General features: G+C 44.3%; 1 protein-coding gene across 5 annotated transcripts; it reads right to left on the bottom strand.

Annotated features, from left to right (window-relative positions):
- Nucleotides 1-1371: 1371 nt before the first annotated feature.
- On the bottom strand, nucleotides 1372-26391 carry STAT1 (signal transducer and activator of transcription 1). Of its 5 annotated transcripts, none has more exons than XM_038142184.1 (25): nucleotides 26268-26391; nucleotides 25870-26152; nucleotides 23621-23749; nucleotides 22844-22988; nucleotides 22025-22123; nucleotides 20619-20714; nucleotides 19887-19965; nucleotides 19192-19283; nucleotides 18818-18969; nucleotides 18407-18565; nucleotides 17312-17404; nucleotides 16822-16881; nucleotides 15611-15640; nucleotides 15431-15524; nucleotides 14593-14634; nucleotides 14019-14102; nucleotides 13402-13500; nucleotides 12787-12922; nucleotides 10944-10999; nucleotides 9875-9969; nucleotides 7691-7830; nucleotides 6796-6981; nucleotides 6231-6306; nucleotides 5693-5795; nucleotides 1372-5109 (listed from the first exon to the last, which is right to left on the bottom strand). In XM_038142184.1, the coding sequence occupies exons 3-25, from the start codon at nucleotides 23746-23748 to the stop codon at nucleotides 5086-5088; spliced, it is 2268 nt and encodes a 755-aa protein (XP_037998112.1). In that variant the 5' UTR covers nucleotide 23749; nucleotides 25870-26152; nucleotides 26268-26391; the 3' UTR covers nucleotides 1372-5085. The 5 variants fall into 5 exon arrangements, with proteins under 5 accessions (XP_037998112.1, XP_037998113.1, XP_037998114.1 ...); XM_038142185.1 differs by having other exon boundaries at nucleotides 5720-5795; XM_038142186.1 differs by having other exon boundaries at nucleotides 5732-5795.

Genomic DNA, 26391 nt, shown 5'->3' with positions numbered 1-26391 from the left:
TGACACTTGTCAATGGTCTAGGCTTGTTCTTAGAGATAGTCTTGTCAGGGAACGTGTTTCCAGGTTTGTTTGACCAAATGGTGTAGGGGAGTGTGACGTGTAGCTCCGGTGTGTAGTGGGATTTTTGTCCTGGGAGCGTTTCTCTCAGTTCCCTTTGTCTTGCCTCCCTCCTCTCTCTCCGTGTTCAGCTGCTAAAGTACTTCCCTGTGGCCGGGGAACGCGGGTGCTTCCACTCCGTGCAGGTGTTCCTTGCAGGTGTATTTGCACTACCCCTGGGGGGGCTGACAGGTGCTGCTCCTTCCTGGTGGCTGCGCCAGGAGCCAGCCAGGGCAATGGAAGTGCTTGAAAAGGCAAAGAACCAAACCAAATGCAATCTGAGCTCATTTAAGCTTGTGGTAAGGAACACGGATGGAGTGAAACAGCTTTAAGGAGCATAGAGCCAATCAAACCAGGAGCAGAGCAGGAGATAAGCCAGGTTTTGGGGTATGTTCTCTTCTTGCACTGCCATCAACCAGGGAGCGGGATATTGCATCACTGGGATTCCCCTGGTGTAGGACAGGAGTTCAGCACCAGGAACACAAGTAAGTAAATGCCTTTTGTGGTGAACGGTGGCATTCGTTGCCTTGCCACTGAAGCCAGCATGGCACGTGCCCCGTCATGGAAAACGTAGACGCAGGTATTTGTAGTTCACAGAAGTCCAATACTGCCACAGCTCCCTGTCCCATGTACAATTGCTTCTGCCAGTAGTGTGGCACAAAACCTCAGAAGTGCGCAGTCACTTCAGATACTCACAACACACTACAGTTGTTGGACGTAGGCAAGGATTTTAGCACAAGAGTTTTAAGGCAGGAATCGTTTAGCACATGGAAAAGGAGATTGTGCTCGAGAATTGTGTGTATGGTGGTTTTTATGCTAGCACGTAGCGTACAAGTCATTAGTAGATATCAGAGTTCAAATTTTCTGTGTTTTGGCACCAAAATCTCCTGAAATAATGCCCAAATTCTTCCTAGAATGCCCAAGCACTTTATAAAAAGATGATCTGAACCACATTACCCTCCCTTAGCAATGAGTACACTAAGGCTTGGAGAGAAGTAACTTCTCCAGAGTGACCCAGCAGGTCAGTATAGTTGAGAATAAATCCTTTCAAGTTCCTGTACAGTCTCTTGTCAAAATGCCATACTGCCTCCCTGCAGGGAGGACAAGCCACGTGGAAAAGTGCTTGGTACTCATCACAAGCTGTGACTGTCTTCATCATGAAAGAGTCTGAAAGTCTAAAGCCCTCCAACAGCATCTCGAAGCGGGCTGGCATGGTTATCAAACACTTTTTCTTAAGAATCCTCCTGTTCTTAAGCTGGTTGGGTTTGGTTTTTGTTTTGGTTTTTTTCTTTTTTTTCTTTTTTTTGTTCTTCTGAAGATCAGCTATTTTTCTGAAGGCTTTTAACCCATTCTCTTCACATCCTGTGTCACGGCCACCCCCGTTGTAAACAAGAACTGAATGAAATGGCCTCTGGCTCTTTGTTGAGCCACGTCAGTCACTGGGTAGCACAAGGCAACAGATTTATGAGCTTCAGTGTAAAGGAATATTTTCAGATGGACCCTAGTTCAAAATGACAAATTGCAGTGCTAATCTTCCCTATTTTGCCCCTATTACAGCACATTCTGTAGCTTCTCAGAAAAATACCTGATGTAGCTTTATTGAACTGACATCGCGTTGCTCAAACCGGCATTTTTAGACGTAGGTATGTAATATAGTACACGTGAAACAAACAAACCAAAACCAAAAGGATTGTAACTGAGCTAACATTGAAGATCATAGCTGTCCCTAAACTTAATGCTTTCATACCGAGTGCTTTCAGCCAGTCCTAGCTTCAGTGCATTTTTGCTGGTTAGTTTAAGTATTTTCTCATCGTGAGAGGATAGATTATTTTGTAATGTCCAATTCAGCGATGCAGCTACTTAGACATGGCGTTATTTATAAATATAAATATATGCAGTACATTGGTTTGGCTGTTTATCATTCATGACACTGACATGTAGATTTTACAGTAAATAGCTTTTGGTTATCTTACCCAACGCTGACTTCCTTATGCTCCAAAGAAGATTCCTCCCCACTCCTTTGTTTTTATGTCTTCTATGTTTCTTCTGTATCACAACCTAAAATCGTTCAGCTAACTTAATGCTTTGTACTCAGAAATATTGTGGTAGTCTTAGCATTAATTAGCCTTTGTGAACAAACTGTATTGTACCAGATTTATTTTTTTTTTTTTGCTTCAGAGCTGGACTATCCGTGACTATACTTACTGGCAGTGTACTTCTGGTCATTGTAACTGACTGGGCTGATCTTGACTTTTAGATTCTGTATTGTGGGGACTAGACAGTGATGAATGTATTTCTAGCAGTTTCCCATGAATGAATCTAAACTTGAGCTGTACTGGTTCTGAAAATGAAAGTTATTTATTTTAAGAAATAAAATCCAGATAGTGTTGCTTTTTACAGCATAATAAATGGAAATACCAAGATGATGGTGGTGCTGCTGGGTTTTATTGGTTATCTGTAGGAGTTCCATTGAAACAAGTCTTCAGTTGTGGGGAGGCTGTCCTGGAAAACCTACTCTGGTCATTTCCATTGTGCGAAGCATTCAGGAAATCAGAATGAATTTCTGTAATGCAGCGTTTTCCTGATTTTTTGGTGTTTATTTTGAAACCTACACTTCCAGAGCTCTGTCCTTTCACTGGTGGCTGCTTTTTGTTAATGCTGGAATTGTGGCAAGGTACTCTGAACAGGTCTAGCTTTCTCTTGACTTTGCTATCCTTCATCACACCACCAGCTTCCTTTATTGTTCTTCTGGCTGTACAGTTCCTATAAAAGCCTGACAAGTGTGAGATGAGGGATTTTGTCACTTACTAGCCCCAGAGAAAAGCAGCAGGGTCCAGCTTGGTAGCCCGCAAAGATGAGCCACAGATCAGTTATCCTACTGAGGACTCAAATTAGAAATTCAAGTTCAGTTTATTGCAAGTTGTGTGGGGATGGAAACAAATGAAGTGATACAAGCAGTAATAAAAAAAAGGTAACAGCCACCTTCTAAGAACTCCAGAGCTGACAGCCCTGCAACAATGCAAAGAATTAAAAGCATCAATACTGCCTCAGGATTCAGAGCTGTAACTCTTTAGTTGCACAACTTAAAGTTTAAAATGAGATACAGAGTAGTAAAATACTGACTGGCACATCCACTTTATAAGAGAAGTAGCCAAAACAGGAGAGAGAGGACAAAAGTGGCAACTGACAGTTCCTTTTATTTGAACTCTATAAAAGAATATTCCATTGAGGAAAAGTCTGCTTCTAGAACTATTGGCTATGGAAAGACCAAGCTGTGAATAAGGCCACTGCTTTAAGTCCCACAAAACTGAAGAACAAAAGTAATGACTTGCAGAACATGAATACAAAGCATAGCTCAAAAAACAACTTGATTTTTGTATTAGCAACAGATGCACATCCAGCTAGTTACATTAAGATAAAAGCATTGAGTAATTTCCTGTAGCACTGTTAATCTCAGTAACTCAGGGCACCAAAAATAAGTCAGTTTGCAATGCTTTCTTTTAAATATGTGTTGGCAATACTTTCATTTAAACATGTGTTACATGCTCTAGGTCCTTTATTTTTTCTATGAAGCTTTTTCAGGGGGCACATCAGATGTCTTGGGCACAGCACACCACACTGAAGCAGTCCTTCTGTTCCCAAACAGCGGCTGCTGGGGCTGGAGGGGCCTCTGGAGGTCACCTTGTCCAAGCCCCTGCTCAGGCAGGGCCCCTGCAGTGTTCCTGTCCCTGCACAGATGGGGTGCAGCACGAGTGCCCTGCAGCCCCTCTGCTCGGCTCGGTGCTGATGAGCAGCCTGCACTAACAGGTACCCTCAGAGAGAGACCAGCTGCCTGAACAGCCTTGCCTCTTAACTGAGAGCTGTTAATTGCCTTCAAACGTGCTGAGAAACCAACCTGCTCCTCCTCTGGTGGAAGCACAGCTTCATCCTTTGAGGACTGCAGCCTGCATATCCTGCAGCCATTGCTCTGGATGAACTTTAACTTCTTCACTTTCCTGTGCCTTACCCCTAATTACAAAACCACTTCATTATCAAAACCTGTAAAGTATTTTAGCTATTCAAATTAACAGTTAAACAAATGCCCTGGTACATAATGCATGAGAAAACTGAGTTCCATTCCACCTGTTATAACCTACATGGGGTCTGTATTATTGCAGAAGATGGGGTGACCAGATCCTCACCTCGGCAGATTAGGCACAGTAAATAAAAACATAATTCAATCCCTTTTACAGCCCTTCTAGAGGAGGTTGTGATTTTGTCTGATGACTGCAGTCTGCAGAGGCTTTAGTCTTGATTATACACCTTGGGTTCCAAGCTCAGCATGTGCCAATGCAGCTTGAAGGTGGTGTCCTAAAAAATGCTTTTTTTGAGAAAGATTGTGCTAAACATCCTACACAAGATTGTGCCTTGTGAAAATTGTGAAAATGAAATGCAGGCAACATTTGGGGCTTCTGCTCTCTCCGTGGGCCATGCCCAGAAGAGCTAAAAGCACAACAAACTTCAGCAGCACATGGATTTGGTGTGGCATGGTATGTGTAGAGCGTTTCCCTTTTGTGATGCAGACAAAAATTCAAGGTGTAAGCTTTCTGAACAGAACCTCTGTAAAAGAACCAGCTTTTCTTTGAAGCCTTCTATGTACAGTTAACTGTTTTAAACATTTAACTAATTCCTTCAAACAGTGAATGCATGTTTCTGCCATCACTGTCATTGAGGAACTCACGTTCTCACCTTCCTCTTCCTCCACTCTGGCACAGTATCTTGCTAATTAAACAAAGATGTCCATGGTATCTTGCTAATTAAACAAAGATATGCACGTAAGGAGGTTGCTCAGGCTGCTGCTGTTGATATTCCCATCAGCTAAAACTGCTGCTGGACCTTCATGCTGAGAAACCCAAGAAGTGAAGCGCTGTCACCAAGGCACTGACTGCAGCACAGGATGCGTGAAGCGGATGGGCCGTGCTAATGGCGCAGGGAAAGCTCGGCCAAAGCTCAGAGCTGGATATGTGTACACATCTGCAAGGAGAAAAGGAAACCTCCGTCACACAGGAGGTTTACAGAGCTTGAGACCCAGCCCCGGTTCTCAAGTCCTTGCTAAGCACAGAGCGTGACCACGTTCTGCCCCAGTCGCACTGATTCCCATCAGGATTCAGCGGCTCGGGGTGGGGAGGTGGGGATCACTTGAATTTGTTTCTCTTTCTGAAGCACACCCTGCAAGGACAGCGCTGCTCTGTTGACAGGCAGTACCGTGCCAGCCCTGCCAGGGTAGCACTTCCAAACTGCACTCCTGCTCGGGGCCCTCCCAACACAGACCCCTCCAGAGGCACTACAGGGATACTCCTTCCTCCCCTGCCATCTCTCCTCCGCCTGCAAGGCACACACAGGAAGCTTTGCTCTCCTGTTCTTCACCCTTCTCCCTGCAGACATGGCTGAAAAACAATTGCTGGCAATCCCAGTCTAACTCTGGATCCCCAGCTATGCTTGTGAAGAGACCTGTTCTCTGCTTAAGTATCTCAGGTATGTGTCACATAGGGGGGGAAAAAGGGAAAAGCACGTTCTGTCTGAAGCCCCAGGCTCCAGGCTGGTTCCTGGTATGTACCACAGTATCGATCTCGGCGGGGCCCACCATTCGAGACACCTCATCAAACTCCTCGGGAGACATGGGCAGCAGGTTTTCTGGAGACTGCAGCCTGGAAGGGTGGCTGATGGAGAAGAGAAGGGATTAAGTGTCACCAAAGAAATGAGGCACAGCTGGGCTACCCTGTCTGGCTCCAAGGCCTTAAGGACCACTAACCAGGCCTCTTGTGAGGAAGAACAGGCTTTGCAAAGCCAGCCTGGCTTTAAATGAAAACTCGGACTACTCAGGGGCGCACATCCTAACCAAAGAAGTCCAACAAGTCTTTGAAAATGTGCTTTTCAAGAAATTTCTTGGCAGTACAACTCCCTGCAAGTTTCTAGGGTTTTTACCTAAAAATGGTGTTTTGAACACAGCAGCTCATTAATGTGTTGTGATCAGATTCTCAAAGAGGAAAGACTTGACAGGGGCACCTACAGCCTAAACAGTATGAAGAGACATGAACTACAGCTAAAATCTTATGATCAGTTCTTAAAAGTCCCGCATTTTTGTGAGAACTTACACTTCAGATACAGAGATTAACTCAGTCTTGATGTAGCCGGTTCCCTTGGGACCATCCAAATCCATTGGCTCTGGTGCTTCAAGGAGAGAAAAAAAAAAGCTTGTGGGTTTTTTTTCCCCAGCAAGTTTACGTCAGATTTTCACCTTTATTGTACCAAAAATACAGCCTGTGACCCAGATAATGTGCAAGTCTCTCTGTCACGCATTTTACAGCACTATGGTTAATTTATTCCATTTTTAGTCAGTTTTCCTGTTCTCCTATAGAAAATGGCAAAGAAACCCCTCCCATAACCAGTCATGGTCAGGGCTGTTAGTGGGAACCTACATTTCTGGAACAGCTCACAGGCTCGTGTGACAGCCAGTGACAATGAGGGGTTTCAGTTTTACGTCTCACGTTGTGCCTGTTTAAAAACAGACCTTTTCTTAAACTCTAAACATGGGACAGGCCGCCGAGGCATTCAGGCCAACTGCTCCCTTTCTTTCCATGCCACAGAAATTGTGCAGTGCCCCAGCAGCTGAGGAACAAGCAGACAAGCTAAAAGGCACGAGCCCCACAAAGCACTCACCCTCCTTAGGCCTGGAGTAGTATTTGCCAAAGGCATTGTCCTTGGGGATGTTGGGGTACAGGAACCGCAGTGGGTTCTCAGGGATGTTTTCGGCTGCCATCACTTTGTAATTGCGGATGATGTCGGGGAAGGTCACGGCAGAGAGCTCCTTCTTGGTGTAGGGCTCTACTGAGTGGAACTGTGGCTCTGCAGAGGAGAGAAGCAGCAGTTCTTAAAGCTGGTTTCAAAGTCTTTTTCTGAAAGTGTCCCGAAAAGCTGCAGCCACTTCCAACAAATTCAGAGTTCACATGAGCAAAAGCCTTGCCTGGACAGCACGTACAGTGCTGCAGGAGGTATTTAACGCCTGTCAAAGGGAGCATAGTTGTTCTGTGGGGTAGGGAGGCATGGAGGGATAGCACACAGTCATGGCTCCTGGTGTGCTTTGTATTCAGAATGACTGGTGTGACTTGTCCATGGAAATTAACTGTGATATTTCATTAAGTAATTTAGGCTGTGCTGCCTTTTTAACCTTCTTCCAAAATTATGTAATTCAAACTCTGCTGCCTATTACGGAATTTGATCCAAATACACCACTTGAGGCTTTTATGAATCATCAGGAGAGACATATAAACCTTCCTGAATGCTCCAAATACTATCAACCTTCTTTTAACTTTTGGATGTCTCAGGGATGAAGGCAGCCAAGGGAAAGAAGCCACCCAAGTACATCAGCAGTTCCTCTTCCACCTGCTGCTGGTTTTGGGCTCATCAAAGTGAAGTGCTGCTGCCAGGGGTGGTCCTCAGGGTGGAGGAGAAGGGCCTAAAGACTTGTGCTGGTCCTCAGGGGGGAGGAGAAGGGCCTAAAGACTTCTTGTTCCGATACAAGCAGATCAGCAAAGGTTCTCTGTTGCTGACTTACCATTCTGAGATTCCTCTACCCAGGTAAAGGTGATTGCTCCCTCCCTGCTGCTTTCACTGAACCTCAATAAAAATGTTCCTGGGCTCTGGTCCTTCAGCAGAGCACGTTCTCTCTCTTTGCTGATGAAGCCCATAATGCAGCTGTAATTTTGAAAAGAAAGAGCTGAGTTACTCCCCAACATAAAAACCAAGCTATGCTGTGCAAGCTAGGAAAACTAAAAAGCTTTCCTTCACTTAAAAGAGCTGAAGTACTGGTGAAAGCCTCACAGAAGGCTTTGTCCTGTGAGCAGCTGGCAGCAGGACTGACTGGCTGCAGTCAGGTGGTGATTCATGCCTCGTGGCAGCTGTGAATCGCCACAGCTTCCCTCAGCACTCTCAGTTTGGCCTGGGGGCTTGTACAAACATCTTTCTGAACTTGGAACAAAAATGATTGTCCATTTTGCTGTCAAAGCTGGGTTGTGGGAGCAGAAGTGAAGTTGCATGTGTGTAACAGGGTCAGATCCCAGCTAGCAGTCAGTCTTAGGTTCAAAAGTATGCTAATGAATATTTGTTTCTCCTTTTTGGCTGATGAAACAAACTCTGCTGGCTGCCAGCTCACACTCTTACAGGTGTGGGGTTTGCTTTGGGCCTTCAGCCTGTTCTCTACAGGAACTGCTCAACTTTTGTGACTTATTCACTGTGCTCAGCAAATGTTATTGCGTGGACAAGGAGGCTGGTGTGGTAACTGTAAGAGATTGATTGATCTGGACAGGTACTGGGGAGGGAGCTGTTCAAGTCAGTACCAGTGTATGACCCTGGCCAAGCCCCAGCTATTTGGTTTTGGTTGGTTTGTTGCTTGGTGTTTTGCTTTTATTGGTGCCTTTTTTTTTTCCCCCAAAGGTTGTCTCTGTTTCTTATTCCTCAAATACTCCATCAATAATGATCTTTTGAGTACTATGACTGTCCTTGAATACATTAAGTTAGGGCAAGTGGGTTTTGCACAAAAAAACCCTTTAACAATCATAATTTTGCTTAGAGTTTCAGATGCAGTAAGCTGCCCTGTTTTATGGGGTTTGGGAGTTTGATTGGTGAGCTTTGTGTTTGGTTTGGTTTAAATGCCATGCTTCAGGTAACAAATGTGTTCAGTAGTTGATATCCTGTAAGGGAAGTCTTTTGCCTTCCTATCTCTCAAGTATGAAGAAAGGCAAGTATTCCTGCGGTTGTGTTATTTACTCTTTTGTATACAAGAGGAGTCTCTGCTATTCAAGCCCGTACCAAATCCACATGTAATCCCAATCCCAGAACTGCCACTCTGCTTCAGTAATGGTGACAAACATTCCCACTGCACTGCAGCAAAGAATGGGGTAGGTTTGGGGCAGGGAAAGAAGGCTTATACTGCATAGGGCTTTGACAGAACTCCTCTGCAGCTGGGGGGTAAAAATGTGAAGCCCACTACTGAATGTAGCAAGGCAAAGCAATCCTGCTGCGTAGATCCTGCAGAAGTGTGGGATACTAGGATACTCCACTGTGAGTGTGCTGTTTGATGAGATTTCATAATGTGGCTAAAGCTAAACCACGGGATTGTGACTTTGGATAAGCCTAGTTTGGGCAGAATTACATCTGAAATCGGAAATCCATGAATGAAAAGTTTACTAAACCAGTATTAAAGGGGAAATGGAACTGTGTTCCCATCTGGCAGAGTCCTTCTACTTGGTAATACTCTTAAAAAATCAGTGAAGACTGCCGGGTTCAGGGCCCACGGTGCAGGCACAGGCATTCCGAGTCTGGCTGCTGCCACCTCCAGGCAGCTCACAGTAACTCTCTCCGGGCAGGGAGGTTGGGTTTTGGGTTTTTAAAATGGATATCATTAGGACTTAGACTTTTTTGTGCTTCAGTTTTTCTTGGCTATGTTCTAGGATGTAGAAAGAACCGACTTAGAGTGGGAGCAGAGGCAAAACAAAATCTAATCTAACATTCAGAGCCCTGCTCTGTGACTTACATGGGACAACTTGGTGATCTGATGTTCTTGCTTTTAGCAGTTGTCTCATCAGAGGATTCCTCACCACTAGAATTCATTTGCTTCAGATTTTTCCAGTTTCAAGATCCACCCTCTGCACAAACAACCTCCCAACCTGAGGGTGCAATTGCTAGCCTAAAAGTGAAGTCTGAGGCAATGACCACATCTTTAAATTCACTAAGGCCTTACCCATCATTCCAGAGACACAGGAGATGTTTCTTAATAAGCTCCAGGATTCCCTCAATCCACAGCCAAAAGGGGAAATTTTTATCATTTATATTTTCCTGAAATTCAGAATATGGAAAGGCAGGGATGAGAGGGGGGAGAACAGGGACAACAAGACATGAGTTAAAATGCCTGTCTGAGCCTCCAGTACTGACAAATATGTGATCCATCACCTCTCACATGCAACAACACTGGTCTAAGAGCAGATAAAAGGCTGTTGTGCTAACAGGGATAGCCTGGGTGTTATCCCTGTTGGAGTTGTTGGACATGCAGACCCATACCACTGGGGTTTTTGACTGGGCTGGCTAGCAGAAGACCTTAAGAGACACTTTCTGTTGAGACCTGGATCTCAGTGTCTCGTGAGGCATCTGTATCAATGCATTAGAGTGCTTGTACATCACCAGAGCCTTGCTCTTCCCCTGCAGTCTGCTCCTGGCTGCTGCGATCTCCTACTTATCTATACAGCTTAGGATCTAAAGCTGAAAGAAATGTGAAGAGTCCCCCTGTCTTGTTTCAGCCAGGGTTGTGAAATTCCATGATGTGGCCTTCTGTCATCATACTGACCCTCTTGGCCACCCTGTGTTAATCTTCACCCTGATCCAGTTTCCCCTGGTCTGGGGAATGTCCTTCACTAAGATACAGAAGAATAGTTCATCTTGCTGGTTTTTTGTTTACATTTTCTGTAATAGTCAAAATGGAGAACTTTTCTATTAATAGCAGCTGCACTAATAATAATGGAGATGCTGTGTTTGAAAGATTTATTTCTTTTTTTTTCCTATGGAGTTTACATGGATCAAAAACAGTCTCAAAATCATCTACTCCTTGCCACTGCAAGCTCTTTTACCTCCTGCTGCTACTTTAACCTCACCACCAAAGCCTCCCGTGACCATATAGGGCCTAGAATAATTAGGGGATGCTGCTAGAAAAGTAGGCAACTTGGGGGGGAAAACAAACAAAAAAAGCCCAAACAAAATCCACAATAAAGTAAGATGAGACCCCTCTTCCATCTCAGTTTTTAAAACTGTGTGCATACCTTGCAGAATCTTGTCCAAGGAATAAGGCCATCCTGAGATCCTCCGTTTGTTGGCCCTGAACACAATAAATTTGACTTCAGTCATGTTCCATAAGTTAGTAAGGCTAAAAGCACTCAGAAAATCAAGTTCTGAGTGTTTATTTGGAAGTCAGCTGTTGGACTAAGAAAGAAAAGGAAGGGCAGGCTGCTGTGCTTTCCCAGCTACTGCAGGGGAGGTTGCCAAGTTCCCCTCTGGGAGGTTTTACAATGCCCCAACCTGTGTGAGCAGCCCTTGTGTAATGGGAACCAATCCATCCCGACACCTTCTGTGCTGTGCTGCACCAAACACTTGCCAGCTGCAAAATGCTCCCAGGAAGGAAACTGAATCCTTGCACAGTTCTTGCCAGCACAGCAAGAAAGCTGCAGCCCACAAACTCCTCTGCAGGCTCAGCAGACCCTGCAGCATCTCCCTAAGATTAAGCCCTTTCCTACCTTGATTCTGGTGATTTGCAGGCTTTTGTCCCAGAATCTCCTGACTCCTAAGTCTACCCCAACCACAGACTCATCTTATTCCTGTTGCAATTGTTTCCCTCAGCCTTGTTTGCATGTCCACAGTGTTTCATAACCATATCCAAACCATGAAGAAAAGTCCTGTGCTGGGCCTTCAGTAGCTGGGAGCTTTTCAGACCCTGACTGTAGTCAGAGCCAGATTCTCCCTGTTAAAGACCATGCCATGGCTTCCAATAAATGTGCTTTTCTCTGTCATTTTTCTAAAAATAAACTGGGTTAAGGAGCTTGTTACTGATACTGCTGGTGTCAAAGAGATCAAGATTCTGTCAACTTTCACATTGCAAAACCAGCAGCCAGGTTGTGCCCTGGCACCCTGCTGCTTCTGTCTCCTTGCACTGAGGAATCCTGAATATAGTGTTCAGCAACCAGGACTTTTTTTCAGCTGGGTAATATTTTTAGCTATAGAGATAAGATTTAAGTAGCAAGCCTACCAGAGCTAAACAAAACCCCTGTAGTTCTGAAATGCAAATCTGCCACAGAAATATATCACTGGTCTCTTTGTGTTGGTTAATTAAACAAAAAAAAATTATTTTCCTTGTAGAAATTTGAAAAACAATCTAATAAATAAACAGCTTTTTGTCAGATCTTATGTCTTGAGGGAATTAGAGAGTGGAATGCTGTACTTGCCACCTAGACACACCAATCTCAAATGCCTTTAACCTTTAAATATAATTTTTTTCCTGAAACTTAAGGTTGATCAAATATACTGTATCAATAGTATTTTTAATCTAGAGTCTGCTGTGCAAAATCAGTAGCAGTGTAAAGTGCCCTGCCTATTCAGGCAAACTGCAAGGAGTTTGGAAACAAAACCCACGGCTGGGTTTTTTATTAAGGACACTCATGTGGGAGATAATTCAGTCTGATATTCTTTAGCAGTTCCACAGTGTTTGCATGCTGATATTGCAACTGTGTTTATGAAGAGTGAATCCCTACTGTAGCTGGGGGCATGCATGAAGTTAAAATGAATGGAGGTGGATTTAAAAAAAACCCAAGAGATGCCAAGAAACATCCACTTCACAGACTGACTAAACATGAGTGTTACTTCAAAAGGCAGAACTAGGCCCAATCTGTGTTGCTCTAATGCATAAAACTCCCAAGTTAGATTGTTTTCATGACATGATCTCATTTAAAAACCCTGCCATACTGAAAAGTGGAAAATGCTTCCTTGCTGCAGAGTTATATTGTAGGAGGGGGAAAGCTGTGAGAGGAAAGGAGAACTTAAAATGGGTTGCAGGAAAAGGTGCAGAACTAGCTTCAACTCAGACAGGCCATCTGTGATGAAAGCAGACCTTACCAAGAAGCTTCTCCCCCAGCATGCTCAGCTGATCTGCATTAAGTCCTCTCTTTGTTACAGAAGAAAACTGCCAACTCAGAACGTCAGAGAGCTTAGACCACTTTGCACAAGGTGGATTCAGAAAGAAGGACAGGTTCTAAAATGGAACAGAAAAATACAAGCTATAGTTAGCAAACATTAATTTTGGAATGCCACTTGAATTTTTGTATTGCCCAAACAAGCTCCAGGTTTAAGAATGAATGTCAGCTTGAAACAACTCTGCAGGAGCAGGCAGCTATTCTTCCAGGCACTCTTTTCCAGGAAAAGCAATCTCTGGGGCTCTGGATAGGTCTTCTCCCAGCAGGCAGAATTGCTGGATTACTCAAGTGCACCATAATTGAGTTCTTGAATGTTCATTTTGCTTCTCACTGTGTGCTGTATATCCTGAATAGATGTACACAACTGTTATGTGGGTTTCAAACATTGCTCTGTTTTGCTCAGGGAAGTCACTGCTCCTCTCTACACCTGAAACTCAGTAAGAGTCATCTGCAGAGCTAAAATGCAGCAGCCACTTGCAAACAATGCTTGAAAATTAGACATAGTACCTGATAAAACATCTTTTTTTCTTGCAAATACCTTGGGATCAGTAGACAGCATGTTGAACCACAAGATGGAAGCCCATCCACTGGGAAGCTGGCTCACATTTGAGATCACAACAATGGGAAGGGATGTGGTCTGAAAGAGGAACAAAAGGAAACATGTCAGGTTACCCTGCACTATTGCCACAATCCTCCTTGAGATTATCCACACACTCATTTCTGTTTTAATTCCCTGCTTGCATAATCTTGACATTTTCTATAGAAGTTTGTATGTAGGGGAAAAAGTATGATGAAACATTGGAAAGACTTGGGTGATTTTTGTCTAATAAAGACTTTCATTTAGTGTCAGTTATCCCAGCATTGATAGTGACAACAGAGTTCACAGCAGACTGCTTCTGAAATAAATGTGAACTGATAACCAACCCTGTGGTTTAAGCCCTCTAGGTATCAGACATTATGCAAGCACATCTATTAGTATTTACCCAGAGACCCGACAGAATTCTATCTCTGTGTCTATACAGAGTTGTGATGTGTCATTTCCCTAATTTGAAATAACTGAAAGTACCTGATATCCAGTACTTAAAAAAGAAAAAAGTTAAGTCAGCACAAGCGACACGCAGGAACTGAAGTCCATCTGTTTGATCTAAGGCTTACCTCTAGGTCTATTACCAAACCAGGCTGGCACAGCTGTGTCTCAAAACTCAGAGAGTGAAGCTCTTCTGTCACAATCAGAGGACCCTTCAGAAAAAAAAAAAAACAAAAAAAAACCAAAAAAAACTTTTCAGAGACTGAAAATTCCTAGGGTGAAGTAATGGAGCTTTATCATGGGGAAAACCTTCTTCTGCCCACGGTCACACACTCCAGACCTCAGTAAGAGCATACAGGTCAAAGTCAAGTGACAGTGCTGACTTCCTAAAACTGCTTCTCCAGGCATGTTTTTTGGGTTTCTTTTGGCTGCCACCTATAAGCCACAGAGAACTTTGTGCTTGCCAGGAAGCCCTGTTAAAGGCAGATGCCAGTGTGGGAGACTGCCTCACTGCCATACTGGCTGTAGTTCTCCTTGCAGACCCTTCCAACGTGGATCACTTTGTAGAAACACTGAACTCCTCTCCTATGATCTCTCACCCCACATGTGTCTTCATAGGTCTGAGCAGAGAGCATTGTCTTAAATGAATGCCTTGTAAATATTCTGCTAAAACTTTACAAAGGAAAGGTTAGTGCTGCTTACCTCATTTGTTCTGCTCCCTGTGTTTTTCTGCTCCTTCAGTTGCTGCAAATGAACAAAAAACCTGTCACTCTTTTATGGCAGCCACAAATGGAAGTGGTAGACTTCCACTTGCTCAACTGTATGCAAACTTGCTGCTCTAGTGTTTGATTCTATTTGGTTCTAAGGTGTGGGAGCCAAAGGATTAAACTGTGCAGTATGAAATCAGGACCAGATGGAATATTGGTTTATCCAAGTACCCCTCAGGATCAGATGATAAATTCTAGAGAGCCTCAGTTCTGGACAATGAAGGTAGAGTTCCATGTTCCCTGGTTCTGGACTTGCATTTTTCCTCTCCTGCTGTAGTGATGGAACCAAAGTGTTCCCTCACAATCTGAAGATCAGAAGTGCCCCATAGCTGCCAAAGGCACTGACTCTCTTGCAGCTGCACACTCTCTGACAAATTTCATCTTCCAGACTCAAAGCTCTTTAAACTATTCCAGACTTCCCTATCTATGGACTTTCCTCTGAAAGGCCCAAACCAGCCTTTCTAGGCTTTTTTAACTTCCTTCCCCCAAGAACCTGTTGCAGCATAAGCTGTATGGCAGCAAATACTCTTGTTTGCATTTCTGTCCCTTTTTCAGTGACAAGCAATCCCATTTTGATTGATTCTAATTTTCAAACAGGCAAAAATATTTTAAAAAGGACAGAACAAAGAAAAAGAGATAATCACAGTTCCTCTTTACACAAAAAAATGAATAATGACTTCAGTAACAAAAGCAATTTGTTTCCTTCCTACCACGCTTTACTACAAAATTAAGTGGCTGTATCAGTAATAGAAAGAAAAAACCAACCCCCCTACCAAGTGCCTGAATTCTGCTGCAAGACTTCCATTAGTAGATTCTTCCATGTTCATTACTTTTGTGTTTGTTCCCAAAATATTAAATTTCCTGAACCTAAACAAAGAGAGAGAAAATGTAATTAAATCTCACATTCACTGAAAGAACCTAACATTAATATATCAAACTCTGATGCCACATACCCTTTGACTGAGTTCTTCTCAGTTACATCTCTGTCAAGAAAAAAAAGAGACAAAATAATCTTTTAAAGATTCTGCCAAAGACACAGAAAGTGTGCATGTTTTAGTAGCTGACAGTGCTGACTGAGAACTGGTAAAATGCTTTTGTGAAATTCTTGTGCAAAAGATGAGGCAATTGGTTAAAGAAGTCAAAATAAATATTGTGCTACACAGCCTGTGTTTTACTGAGGCTTGATATTGCTATGGGGGCTTTATAATCAAAATAAGTACTTTGTTTTACTCTAAAGATTTTAACTCTTGATCTGAGGAAAAAAATAGTTCTGCCACTCTAAATCTGCTTTTAAACTTGTTGAATAAATTGCTGCATCACTTGAATTGGTTTTCCCAGCACCTGGGATTTTACTGAGTTTCATTCTACCTAGTGCACTTCTTAAAGACTCACCTCCCACAGCCACATAAGAATTCCTTTTTTACTTTTTTACCATTCTATGCAAGTTTCTGGACCCTAGAGCCATTTCAGGTGAACAAAATTACTTGGCTGGGAAGACAAAAACCCACTTGCTTTCTTGAAAGCACAGTCCCTGTCATTATTTTGGACAGCCTGTCACATTACTTTCCCTATCCTTGAAGTAAGTGCAAAACTCACCTGAACCCCTTACAAAAATACAAAAGATTGGTATTAATCTGTTTCAACTGCTGTATTTTTTTCTCTCTGACTGAGAACATGTCATGTGTTACAGGTAGGCAGATTATACCTCTTATTCAAAGGCAGCTTGAGGATAACTATATTCCTTACTAGACTCTACCCAAAAAGGAAGGGATTCTAGAGATGTGACTGAATTATGTGACTAGGAATGGTGCAGTTCAATTCCACACAGTCACCTCATGCTAACCCAGGTGAAACACCCCAGCAGAGTGGCTGTTGCCCAGGTGCTGCCCCATGTCTGATTTAGCAGTAGTGAGCTCTCCTCTGTGGAGCTGATGGTGGGAAGCTGAGGCCATCTGCACTTTGTGACATGCCTCTGGTGGCAGAGAGAGATTTAGAGCAAGGGAATGGGTAAGGAAAGGGGAAGGATGTACCTGCTGCCATGGAGAACCAGCCTGCTGCTGCCCTACTCAACACTTCTAATATGACTGCTCTTGGGTTTCTGAGTGTGGGAACTGTTTACCATTACATAAGAGGGATGAAATAAGAGGGATGAAAGGCAACATACTTATCAAATAAAACTTTCACTTTCAAGTTATAGTTCAGTTCCTGCAGTTTCACCAGCAATCTGGAAAGAGAAGTATGGTTTTTTTAGCATAAAAAAAGAGTTCTCTTCTATTGTGTTGCTTACCACAGATATTTCAGCACACTCAGGGGGAGCTACATGCAGGCTCCAAGCTTGCTCCATACAAGACAACATTTAGAGATAAAACCAAATGGACAAACGAGTTACTCTTTGGCATGACAAAGTGCTCTGCATGTGTCTTCTTGCTGTTTGGTTGTGTTTGTTACACACTCGGTACACCCCACTTCTGGGAAAGGGTAAAAGCTGAACGTGAGTTAAGTTCTGCCAGAAGAAAGCCCCTGCCCCTGGCACTTCCCTCCTCCTGCCTCAGCCCTTGGGCTGCAGGGCAGGCTGTGCAATCCTCTTGGCTGCAGGAAGCCAGTGACAGGAAAGCCTTACCACAAAAAAGGAGCAGGGAAAGGGGAAAACATACCTCAGCTTCACAGTGAACTGCACTCCTGTCTTCAGGACTAGTGGCCTCTGAGGGTGTGTTGGCATGCAAGGCTGCCTCTCTACCACAAAGGAGCTATGGGAAGAACAGGTTAAAGGCACACTATTATTTACCTGTACTGTTCTTAAATAAGAGACCATATAAAAGTGAACTTTAAAAGAATGCTGATTTACCAGTAATACTTTATTCACTCAGCTTCAATCTACATAGAAGTGTGTGACTCAGTTCCTTTCAATTGTTACAATGGGGCTAGAAATAGTGATTTTTGTAAGTGTTGGCTTTTCTGCAATATATTGATGGCTTGAGGAGGGAGATTGCTACACCACACTTCTCTGAAATCAAACAGCAAGGGAACACTGTGCTGTAAGTAGCATGGTGCAAGCGAGGAGTGTTGCTTTGTTTGCCATTCCTAGGGCTTCCTGAATTCTTACAGGGACCGTACTGCGTAACAACACATGCCCTAGGCATGGATACATTAGCAGGGGATTTGATGAGGGCCAGCTAAACCCAAAGAAACAAACTTTTGGGGCTAGCCTGTTTTGATACACCCCAAATTTTTGTCTACTGTGTGTTTACAGAATAGGTTTCTGATCTTATGTGAGGCAACTACCAGCTACAGTAACTTGCATCAAAAAGGTGGTACAGAGGCAGGGCTGGCCTCCCCGTGCTGGAGGCAAAGATGATGTGTCCAGTGATAAAGGGTTGGAGAATCTAGTGTGTCTCTATCTTGGGCACAGCTTGATGCAGATTGTTTCTTGCCTCTCTTCACTTGAACTTTGAAGCTTGAAGTGAGATATGGACTAACAGACTGAGAATTTGACTCTGTAATCGATGTGTACTGCAGCAAAGCTCCTGCTAACTTCAATAATGACATAAACCCTTTCTATAGGCCTGAACCTGTGGAAATCCTAGATGGGGTAAATCTGAAAACCAGTAATTCAGTTTAATGTTTGATAAACTTAGGAAAACCTTGGAAAATGAAAAGATACTATGTAGGAAATACTGAGGGAATGGTAGGGAAGGTGCTCTTCATCTATTTATTCATGGTAACACCAAAAGATCCTTATGGTCTATTACCTTTGGATGAGCTGCTGGAAAAGCTTGTGTGTTAGGTCCTGCAGAAATTGTTTATTTTTTGTGATGGGATCAGGGTCATAGGTAAACTTCTGTTCCAGTTCCTCAAGCTTCTTGAGTTGCTGACGAACTTGCTGCAGACTTTCAGCAACAATGGTGAACCTACAATTGACACAATCTTATTACTTTTAGCATGGTTTTATCTTGTACTAGCGCAGAGGCACCAGCCAGGTGACTGTCCCTGAGGATGTAGCAGTGCCTGGAGTACACTTTGTGCTCAATGGAAATGTGATGAGGTAATAAAATGAATGCAGTTATGCTAAATGAAAAGGGATCATATAAATAATCAGTATATTTCCTAGATGTGGTGCTCCTTCATAACAGGGTTTAAATGTGGTCTTACAAAAGACTTACCAGGTCTGCAGCTGGTCGAGGCAGGCATTGGGTGGCCCACCAATGCATGCTGTCTGTTGCCTGTGCTTCCACTCCACCAGCTCATTGTTAATAAGGGCAGCCTGTGTGTGCTCTGTGCTCTGCAGCAGCTGCACTATCTCGTTCACCACCTCCTACACAGAATATGAGATTACCCTGTTTATTATAAATACTTCACACAGGAGAACTAAGTACTGTTTTAGCTAGTGCTCATCTGTTTTGCAAAACTCTGTAAATATCTCAGTTCAACTGACGTATTAAAAAACCTTCCTACTGCTAATTTATGTAAATTCTATGAAAATGAATGTGTGCTTATGATGAAGAGCTGCTGACTTCTGAAAGAAAACGAATGCTACCTTTCTCTTGCGGTCCAGTGATAAGAACATGTGCTGGAGATTCAGCTGCTCTTTCTTGTATTCCTCCTGAGACATACTATTGGACTCATGTTCTGTAAAATAAGTCCAAATTGTGAATGTGAGGCTAAAGGAGTGCTGAAGGATGGGTGGGGGAAATGCTGAGGTGAGAAGGGGACAAATACAAAAAGCAAGACGCTGGCTTAGTGCTTCCCTTAGTACCTTCTGAACATGTCCCTGTTCTAAGGGACAGTCAGCTCTGCCAAGCTGTGTTAGAAACGAAAGCCTTTTCTGGAACAAAGAATTCAACAACAGAGACAGAGCTGTACAATGAAACCAGTGTGGACTCTGTGTGTTTGCCTTGGTACACAAGAGCCTACAAAACCTGAAGCTGGTTTGGCATTTGTGAAACATCACTAAGTGTACGACTGAATGGTCACAGAGCCTACAGGATTTGCTACTTCTAATGGCAAAGGGATGTAAAGGGCAAAGGAATGCTGTGTTAACAAGGAGACTCTCTTACTTGGAACAAAAGACTGATGCAGAAATTTAGGTATCAGTGTGAAGCAGAGTTAATCAACAAGGGACAAGACCAGTAAGTTTGGCTGTGTGATCATTAGGCTCAGTGCCCTGACATAAAGAGCAGTTTACTCTGACAAACTATATACAATAGGGGATGTCTTTGAAAAATGACTCACCTCTGTTCTGCAGGGTTTTACATTTGAAGTCATATTCATCTTGCAAATCCTCTAATGTCTTGATGTCCTGCTCCACATCCTGTAATGCACGAGTGAGGGTGGACACAATTATTTAATATTTTCAAGTAATGCAAGACTTGATCTGATTAGGAACTGCCTGGTACCAGCCCTGACAGACATGAAGTCCAGTTTTGTAGCAATGTCTGTTCCTGGACAAACAGGAAATATTTCTACATTTCATCACCTTCTATTTATCCTTCCTCCTTCAAAACTAACTGAAATCTGTTACTTATAAAGTACGGAAATGCCCTTGTGGTCAAGCCATGTAAGTTCACAGAGTTTAGGAGAACCTAGGCTACAGTGGTAAAATTTGGAACAGCACATAGCATTTTAAACTTCCAAATTCTTATGTACTATTTGGAGAAAAGCTTTCTGTTGGGACTGTACTTATTAAGACAAAGATCTATATGCTAAGAAAAAGTACATCTTCTAGTTAGCAACAAACTGGTCAGTTATAATTTAAGAGGTTTTTTTTTTTCCCTCAGATGCTAGTATTTCAGATGGATAAAATGCTTTTGTTGCTAAAGTTTAGACACAAGGTACTTCCTATGTTCAGAAAATCCCTGGTTTATAGACTTGAAAACCCCACCTTACTTTTGTCATTTTATCAAGTCTAATTTTCAGCATCTGCAAATCAACAAACCCTACTGAGAAAAGTTAGATTATACTTACTGTAACACTGCTTTTAATATCCCTGACTTTGGCATCAAGCTCCTTCTGCTTGTCTGGCATCCCAGTTGCAGTGTTCTGTACACTCCCTACTTCCATCTGAGGGAAGAAGCAGAACAAGTCAAAACAGAGTGACCCGTAACTTTTTTCACTACTGAAAATGAGTGGCACCGGTTGACAAACAACCTGAGGAAGCATGGCTTGTTCTGATGAATCATACTAAAATTTTGTAGTATAAAAAAAAATAATTCCGGTGAATTTGAAAGAAACAAAGTATTTATTTTAGTAAACTGCCAAAGGTCCCCCATCATGGATTTAAGTCAGTGGTGGAAGTGATGGCCAAGCTGGATTGGGCTTTGAGCAACCCAGTCTAGAGGAAGGTAGATGATCTCTACAGTCCCTCCCAGTCCAAACCATTCTGTAATTCCTTTTCCCTTTTTGATGACCCACATTTATTGTGTACTGGAAAGGCAGCAGCAAATGCTTTATGTCTCGTGCCAGGACCAAACAGCTGTGCTGCAGCTACAGGGGCTCTGTCAGACTCACACTCTTAGAGCAGCTGCTTTGGACACTTGCAAAGGGCCCCTTGTTGAAAACCCGTGCCCAAGTGCTCTTCCCACGCTGCACATTCAAAGCCTTGCTATAAATTGAAGTATTTCTGTATTAGAAATTAACATGCTTGGTCAGTCATCACTTTATTTCTACACAAGTGGATTACAGCTATCTATGTATTTTGCATGCCTTTCCCAGCTGCAGAATTTTTATGGCGAAACACTTCTTGCAAAGGAAGGAAAAAAGGCGAGAAGCTGGAGAACAGATGATGAAGGAGAAGATATGGCTTTACCTATAATTCAGAAGAAAGAAAAGGGCTTCACTAAAAAAACACCCCAAAACACCACCAAAATTAGAAAGAAATACTTGGAGACAACTGGGAAGGAGAATGATGCATCACTTTTACAGAGATAGTCCAAAGCAGCATGCTCATTAATAGAGAGTAAATTGGGGAGCAAAGTGCAGAAGAACAAACCTAAAATCTTACTGGATTTATGAATTAAGCACTAATTATAAAAAAAAAAATCCAACTGGCACATCAGGCTACGTCGTACTACAGAAGCACTAAAACAACCAGCATAGCTTTTATGTCACTCAAGGAATAAAAAGTATTTCCGGGCCATTTATCCTCCAAATGCTTCATTCAGCAGAAAAAAGCCATGCTGCCCAGCCATGCATGTACAAATCAGTGTTCTCCAGCTGGTACATATCAGTGCTCACTCTTCTCTTTTTTAAGGAACCTCTTATTGGGCAGGGAGAGGATAGCCTGTTTCCCCTGCCAGTCTTCATCCACTTCCCTTGTCCCAAACAATAGGCAAGGGAAGATACAACTGCAGCAGCCATTTCAAGACTGTTACCTCATTGCATGCCTGGGCACAGTTAAGTATTTTCCTCTCTTCTTTCAGGCAGTTGTGGATGATCATTGCCATGTGGATTGGGTCTTCTTGGAAGTTATCCTAGCATTAGAGACACAGTCTGTTGTTAAAGTCCATACACATAATCTCTTGTATTTCAGTAACTTTCAGACTGGCAAAAAAAATTAGGGTGACCCTAGAGTGAGCCTCAGGGAACACACTGGTCATAGCCTGCTCCAGGATTACAGGGTGTGACGCCACAACCAGCTCCAAGAGTGAGTTTCCGTTGAAGTTCATTGGCAAATGAAGAGACAGGACTGGCACAAAACAACAGGAAAGGGTCAGAGACATTCCTGGGAGTCGTGGGATACTACCCTACAGTCCTAGAGAGAGCTCATCCCTCAAGAGCCACCCTCCCACACCTTGGTATGGCTGCTGGTTTAACACACAGTCCAGGCTGGATGCAAATTCCACCTTTTTGTTTTACCTGCACACAAAGCTGAAATGTGCTGTGGATTGAGTACTGCCCTGCTCTGCTCAGGATGGTGCTACCCTGGGGGGTTTTCTTTTTCCTAGAATTCTCAAACAGTAACTGTGCTGGTAATTAAACTGTAACTTTCTAACTGTAGCCAATCAAAACAAAAATGGAACAACACTTGAATTCTGGTTTTTAAATCAGTATTCTCACACAACCTCTGCAAAAATCCCTCAGAGCAGGGTAGCTGCTTAGAGGCATCCGACTGCACTGAAGCAAATCAAACACACGTACAGATATATAGATAACATATAGATGTGTACATTGCATAGATAACCCAGGCGTACCTGAAGATTACGTTTGCTTTTCCTTATGTTGTGCTGCAGCAAAAAGTTGTTTTCTATCAAGAATCTACTGAATTGATCATCAAGCTGTGACAGCAGGTCATGGAATAACAGTGTAGCAAATGATACATTGTTGGCAGCATGTTCCCTGGAATAATTTAAAGCATGCTTGGGTTAAATACACTTCCAATGCAAGAGCCAAGAAATACATACAGGTGTACTTGATTTTTAATCCCCAACTCCAGTTGTAGAATATGCAAGCACTGAGAATTGCCTTCAAATGTAGGCCAGTTTCATTCTCTTAGCTGACTTTACTTTCCTTGATACAGAAATGTTGTTTCTCTATTATTTTTGCCACATTCTGTTCAAATTAATTTACTCATTCCACGCACATCAGGAACCACAAAGTGACCCTGATGCCTATGCAGGTTGTACCACCCCTCAAAGAGAAGACAGTCCACAGAAAGTCTGGCAGAAGTTCAGACTCTCTGAAGAGCGAGAGACTGATGCTACCAAGGTAGTAACTAACTGGTCTTAGAACAGCCTCCTTTGTTCTGGACCACTGAGAACATTGTGAGCAAGGACACTTACTCCAGGTGTCAGGCTCCTCCAGAAAGCCCTGAAGAGGGACAGGAACACAGGCTGGAGCTATCGAAACATCCTACCAGCAAAGGATCACCCAGCAGCTTGCTTCCCCAGCATTCTGCTGCTGCCTGTAACTGCACTTCTGAGGGCACTGCTTATCACACAACCCAAAGCCTAATTAATTTCTGGGCTTACCAATCCTGGTTTTCCAGCCACTGTGCCAGGTACTGCCTGATCTCCATAGGAAAGCTGTCATCATATAGCTGGTGAACTTGCTCCAAAAACTTGGAATCAAGTTGCTGAAGTTGATACCACTGAGACATTCTGAGGAAGGGGTGAAAAAAAAAGCGTAAATGTTTAAGCAGCATTTGGACCGAAGTGGTGAAAAATAACTAATGTGAAGTTTTCATGGACATTGACAAAATCGGAGGATGTGCTGATTTTGGCTGGGGTAAAGTTTATTTTGCTCACAGTAGCTAGTGTGGGCTGTTTTGGACTTGTGAAGGAAACAGTGCTGGTAAGACAGGGATGGTTTTGTTACAGCTGAGCAGGGCTTACACAGCACCAAGGCCCTTTCTGCTCCTCACCCCACTCCACCAGTGAGGAGGCTGGGGGTGCACAGGGAGCTGGGAGGGGACACAGCTGGGCAGCTGACCCCAGCCGACCAAAGGGACATCCCAGACCACGTTGCATCAAGCTCACAGAGCTGGGGCAAGGAGAAGGAGGAAAGGGGGACGTTTTGCATGATGGTGTTTGTCTCCCCAAGCCACTGTTAGGTGTGATGGAACCTGGCTTTCCTGGGATGGCTGAACTCCTGCCTTTTGCTTTCTTGTGTACATGGCTTTTGCTTTACCTGTTAACTGTCCTTATCTCAGCCCATAATGTGCCTCACTTTTACCTTTCTGATTCTCTCCCCACCCCACCTTGTAGAGAGGAGGGGAAATGAGTCAGTGGCTGTGTGGTGCTTTCTTTTTTTCCTTTTCCTCTGAATCCATTTTCATGGCATTTAGGGTACTGCTGGTGTTACTGCTCTCTTGCTTAGCAGATATGGGAATGAGGACCTGTGTGTTTGATACCTGTACTCTGCATAATTGAGATCCTGAACGTGGAGTACCACCTTTTGCTTGTGCAGAGGTATTCCCCAGCACCAAGAGTGAGTGAAAAGTTAGAGATCCCTCTAAGTGCCCATTTTCAGTTGCTATTCGTGTCCACACTTGCCTGCTCTGAAAATGGACTACATCTCAAGTCACTTTAAATGGAGAAGAACTGGAAATATGTTTTTTTCAATGTGTTTTAGTTCTCATGATCATAGTTTCAGGCTAAATTCAAGTAACCTGTGCAGCAGATATAGGGTGCTTAAATGAATTAAGACTGTGTAGAACGGCTTCTCTCAGTCCTAACACTTTTGTGAGAGTGGCTTCAGCTCTGATGTAGGGTCTCTAGAAGCAGATCACTTAGCCTTCTAAGGTGCAAGTGATCAGCTTGTAGTGGAAATGGCATGTAAAGATATGTCCAAGGAACAGCCCTGGCTCAGAATATGAGTGGTGAGATGGAAATCCACTCACATCTCTATTTTTTAATGGCTGCTTATAAGACCCATCCAAAAAAACAGGGCAGCATCAGGGTGAAGGACTGTCTTCTAAGCCCCTTCCTACCAAATCCTTTAGTTTTTATATGCCAGCGCCCTCAGCTGCTGAGTGGTGTGTGCTAGGTGTGAGAAGCAAAGGAGTTAAAAATGTTATGTTTAAAGTGAAGGCTTGGAGGCTTTTGATGTGTGTTTTTCAGATTACAGCGAACACAGCATTTGAGTGTGCTGTAGCAGTCCCAAAGAGGGAGACTCCATGACCTCCTGGGCAGCCTGTTCCAGTGCTCTGCCACCCTCAGTGTAAAGTTCTACCTCATGTTGAGGTGGAACTTGATGTGTTTTAGTTTGTGGCCACTGCTCCTCATCCTGTAGCTGGGCATCACTGAAAAGAGTCTGGCACCATCCTCTTGGCACCCGCCTCTGAGTTATTTACATGTAATGATGAGATCCCCTCTCAGCCTTCTCTACTCCGGACTGAACTGGTCCAGCTCCCGCAGTCTCTCCTTGTAAGAGAGTGCTCCAGATCCCTCATCATCTTTGTGCCCTCTGCTGGACCCTCTCCAGCAGCTCCCGGTGTTTTTAGTACCGCGGAGCCCAGACCTGGACCCAGCACTCCAGCTAGGAGTCGAGAGCCGAGCAGAGGGCCGAGCAGAGGCGGCTGATCACCCCTCTCGACGTGCTGGCCACCCGATGCACCCCAGGACTCCTCCCTGGCCCTCCTCTACCTCCTTTCCTGGCATTCCCGGGGGACCGCGGCCGATCCACGCGGCGGGGTTCGGGAGCAAAGGGCGCGGGCAGCCGTCCCAGCCCTCGGCCGGCTCCGTGCCCGGCCCAGCCCCGCAGGGAGGGAGCAGCGCACCTGTTCAGCAGAGGCTGCCCAGCGACGCCGGAGGCACGGGAGCGGCGGGAGCGGCGTCAGCACCGTGCCGGGGACAGGGGCCCGCTTCGAGCGCTCCGGGCAGGGCAGGTCTGGAGAGGGCGAGCTGTGGAGAGCGAGGAGTTGAGAGCGGATGCGACAGGCGACAGAGGAGCAGGGGTGTTCCTGCCAGGAATGAAGACCGCTCGGAGACACCTCCTGTTTCCCCAGGTGCAAGGACACCAAAGCGCAGAGCTCGGTGGGCGTCGCGCGGGCAGGGAGCGGTCTGAGGAAGCGACAGCTTTAGTTACACCAGCCGTTCACCCCGCCAGCCCCCGAAGCGCGGGCAACGCCATGGCCATGGCCATCGCCCCCCGGCCCCTCACGCCCGCTCCCCTCACCTCGGCTCCGGCTCGGCGCTGTCACGGTGCCGGCTGCGCTCGGGGAGCCGCGCGCCCCAGTGCGCGTGCGCGGGGGCGGGCCGGGGGCGTTCCCGGGCGGCGGGCGCGTCACGTGACTTCGGGG

This window comes from Motacilla alba, chromosome 7 (genome assembly GCF_015832195.1).
Source record: "Motacilla alba alba isolate MOTALB_02 chromosome 7, Motacilla_alba_V1.0_pri, whole genome shotgun sequence".
NCBI lineage: Eukaryota > Metazoa > Chordata > Aves > Passeriformes > Motacillidae > Motacilla > Motacilla alba.
This window is presented reverse-complemented; position numbering and strand designations above follow the sequence as displayed.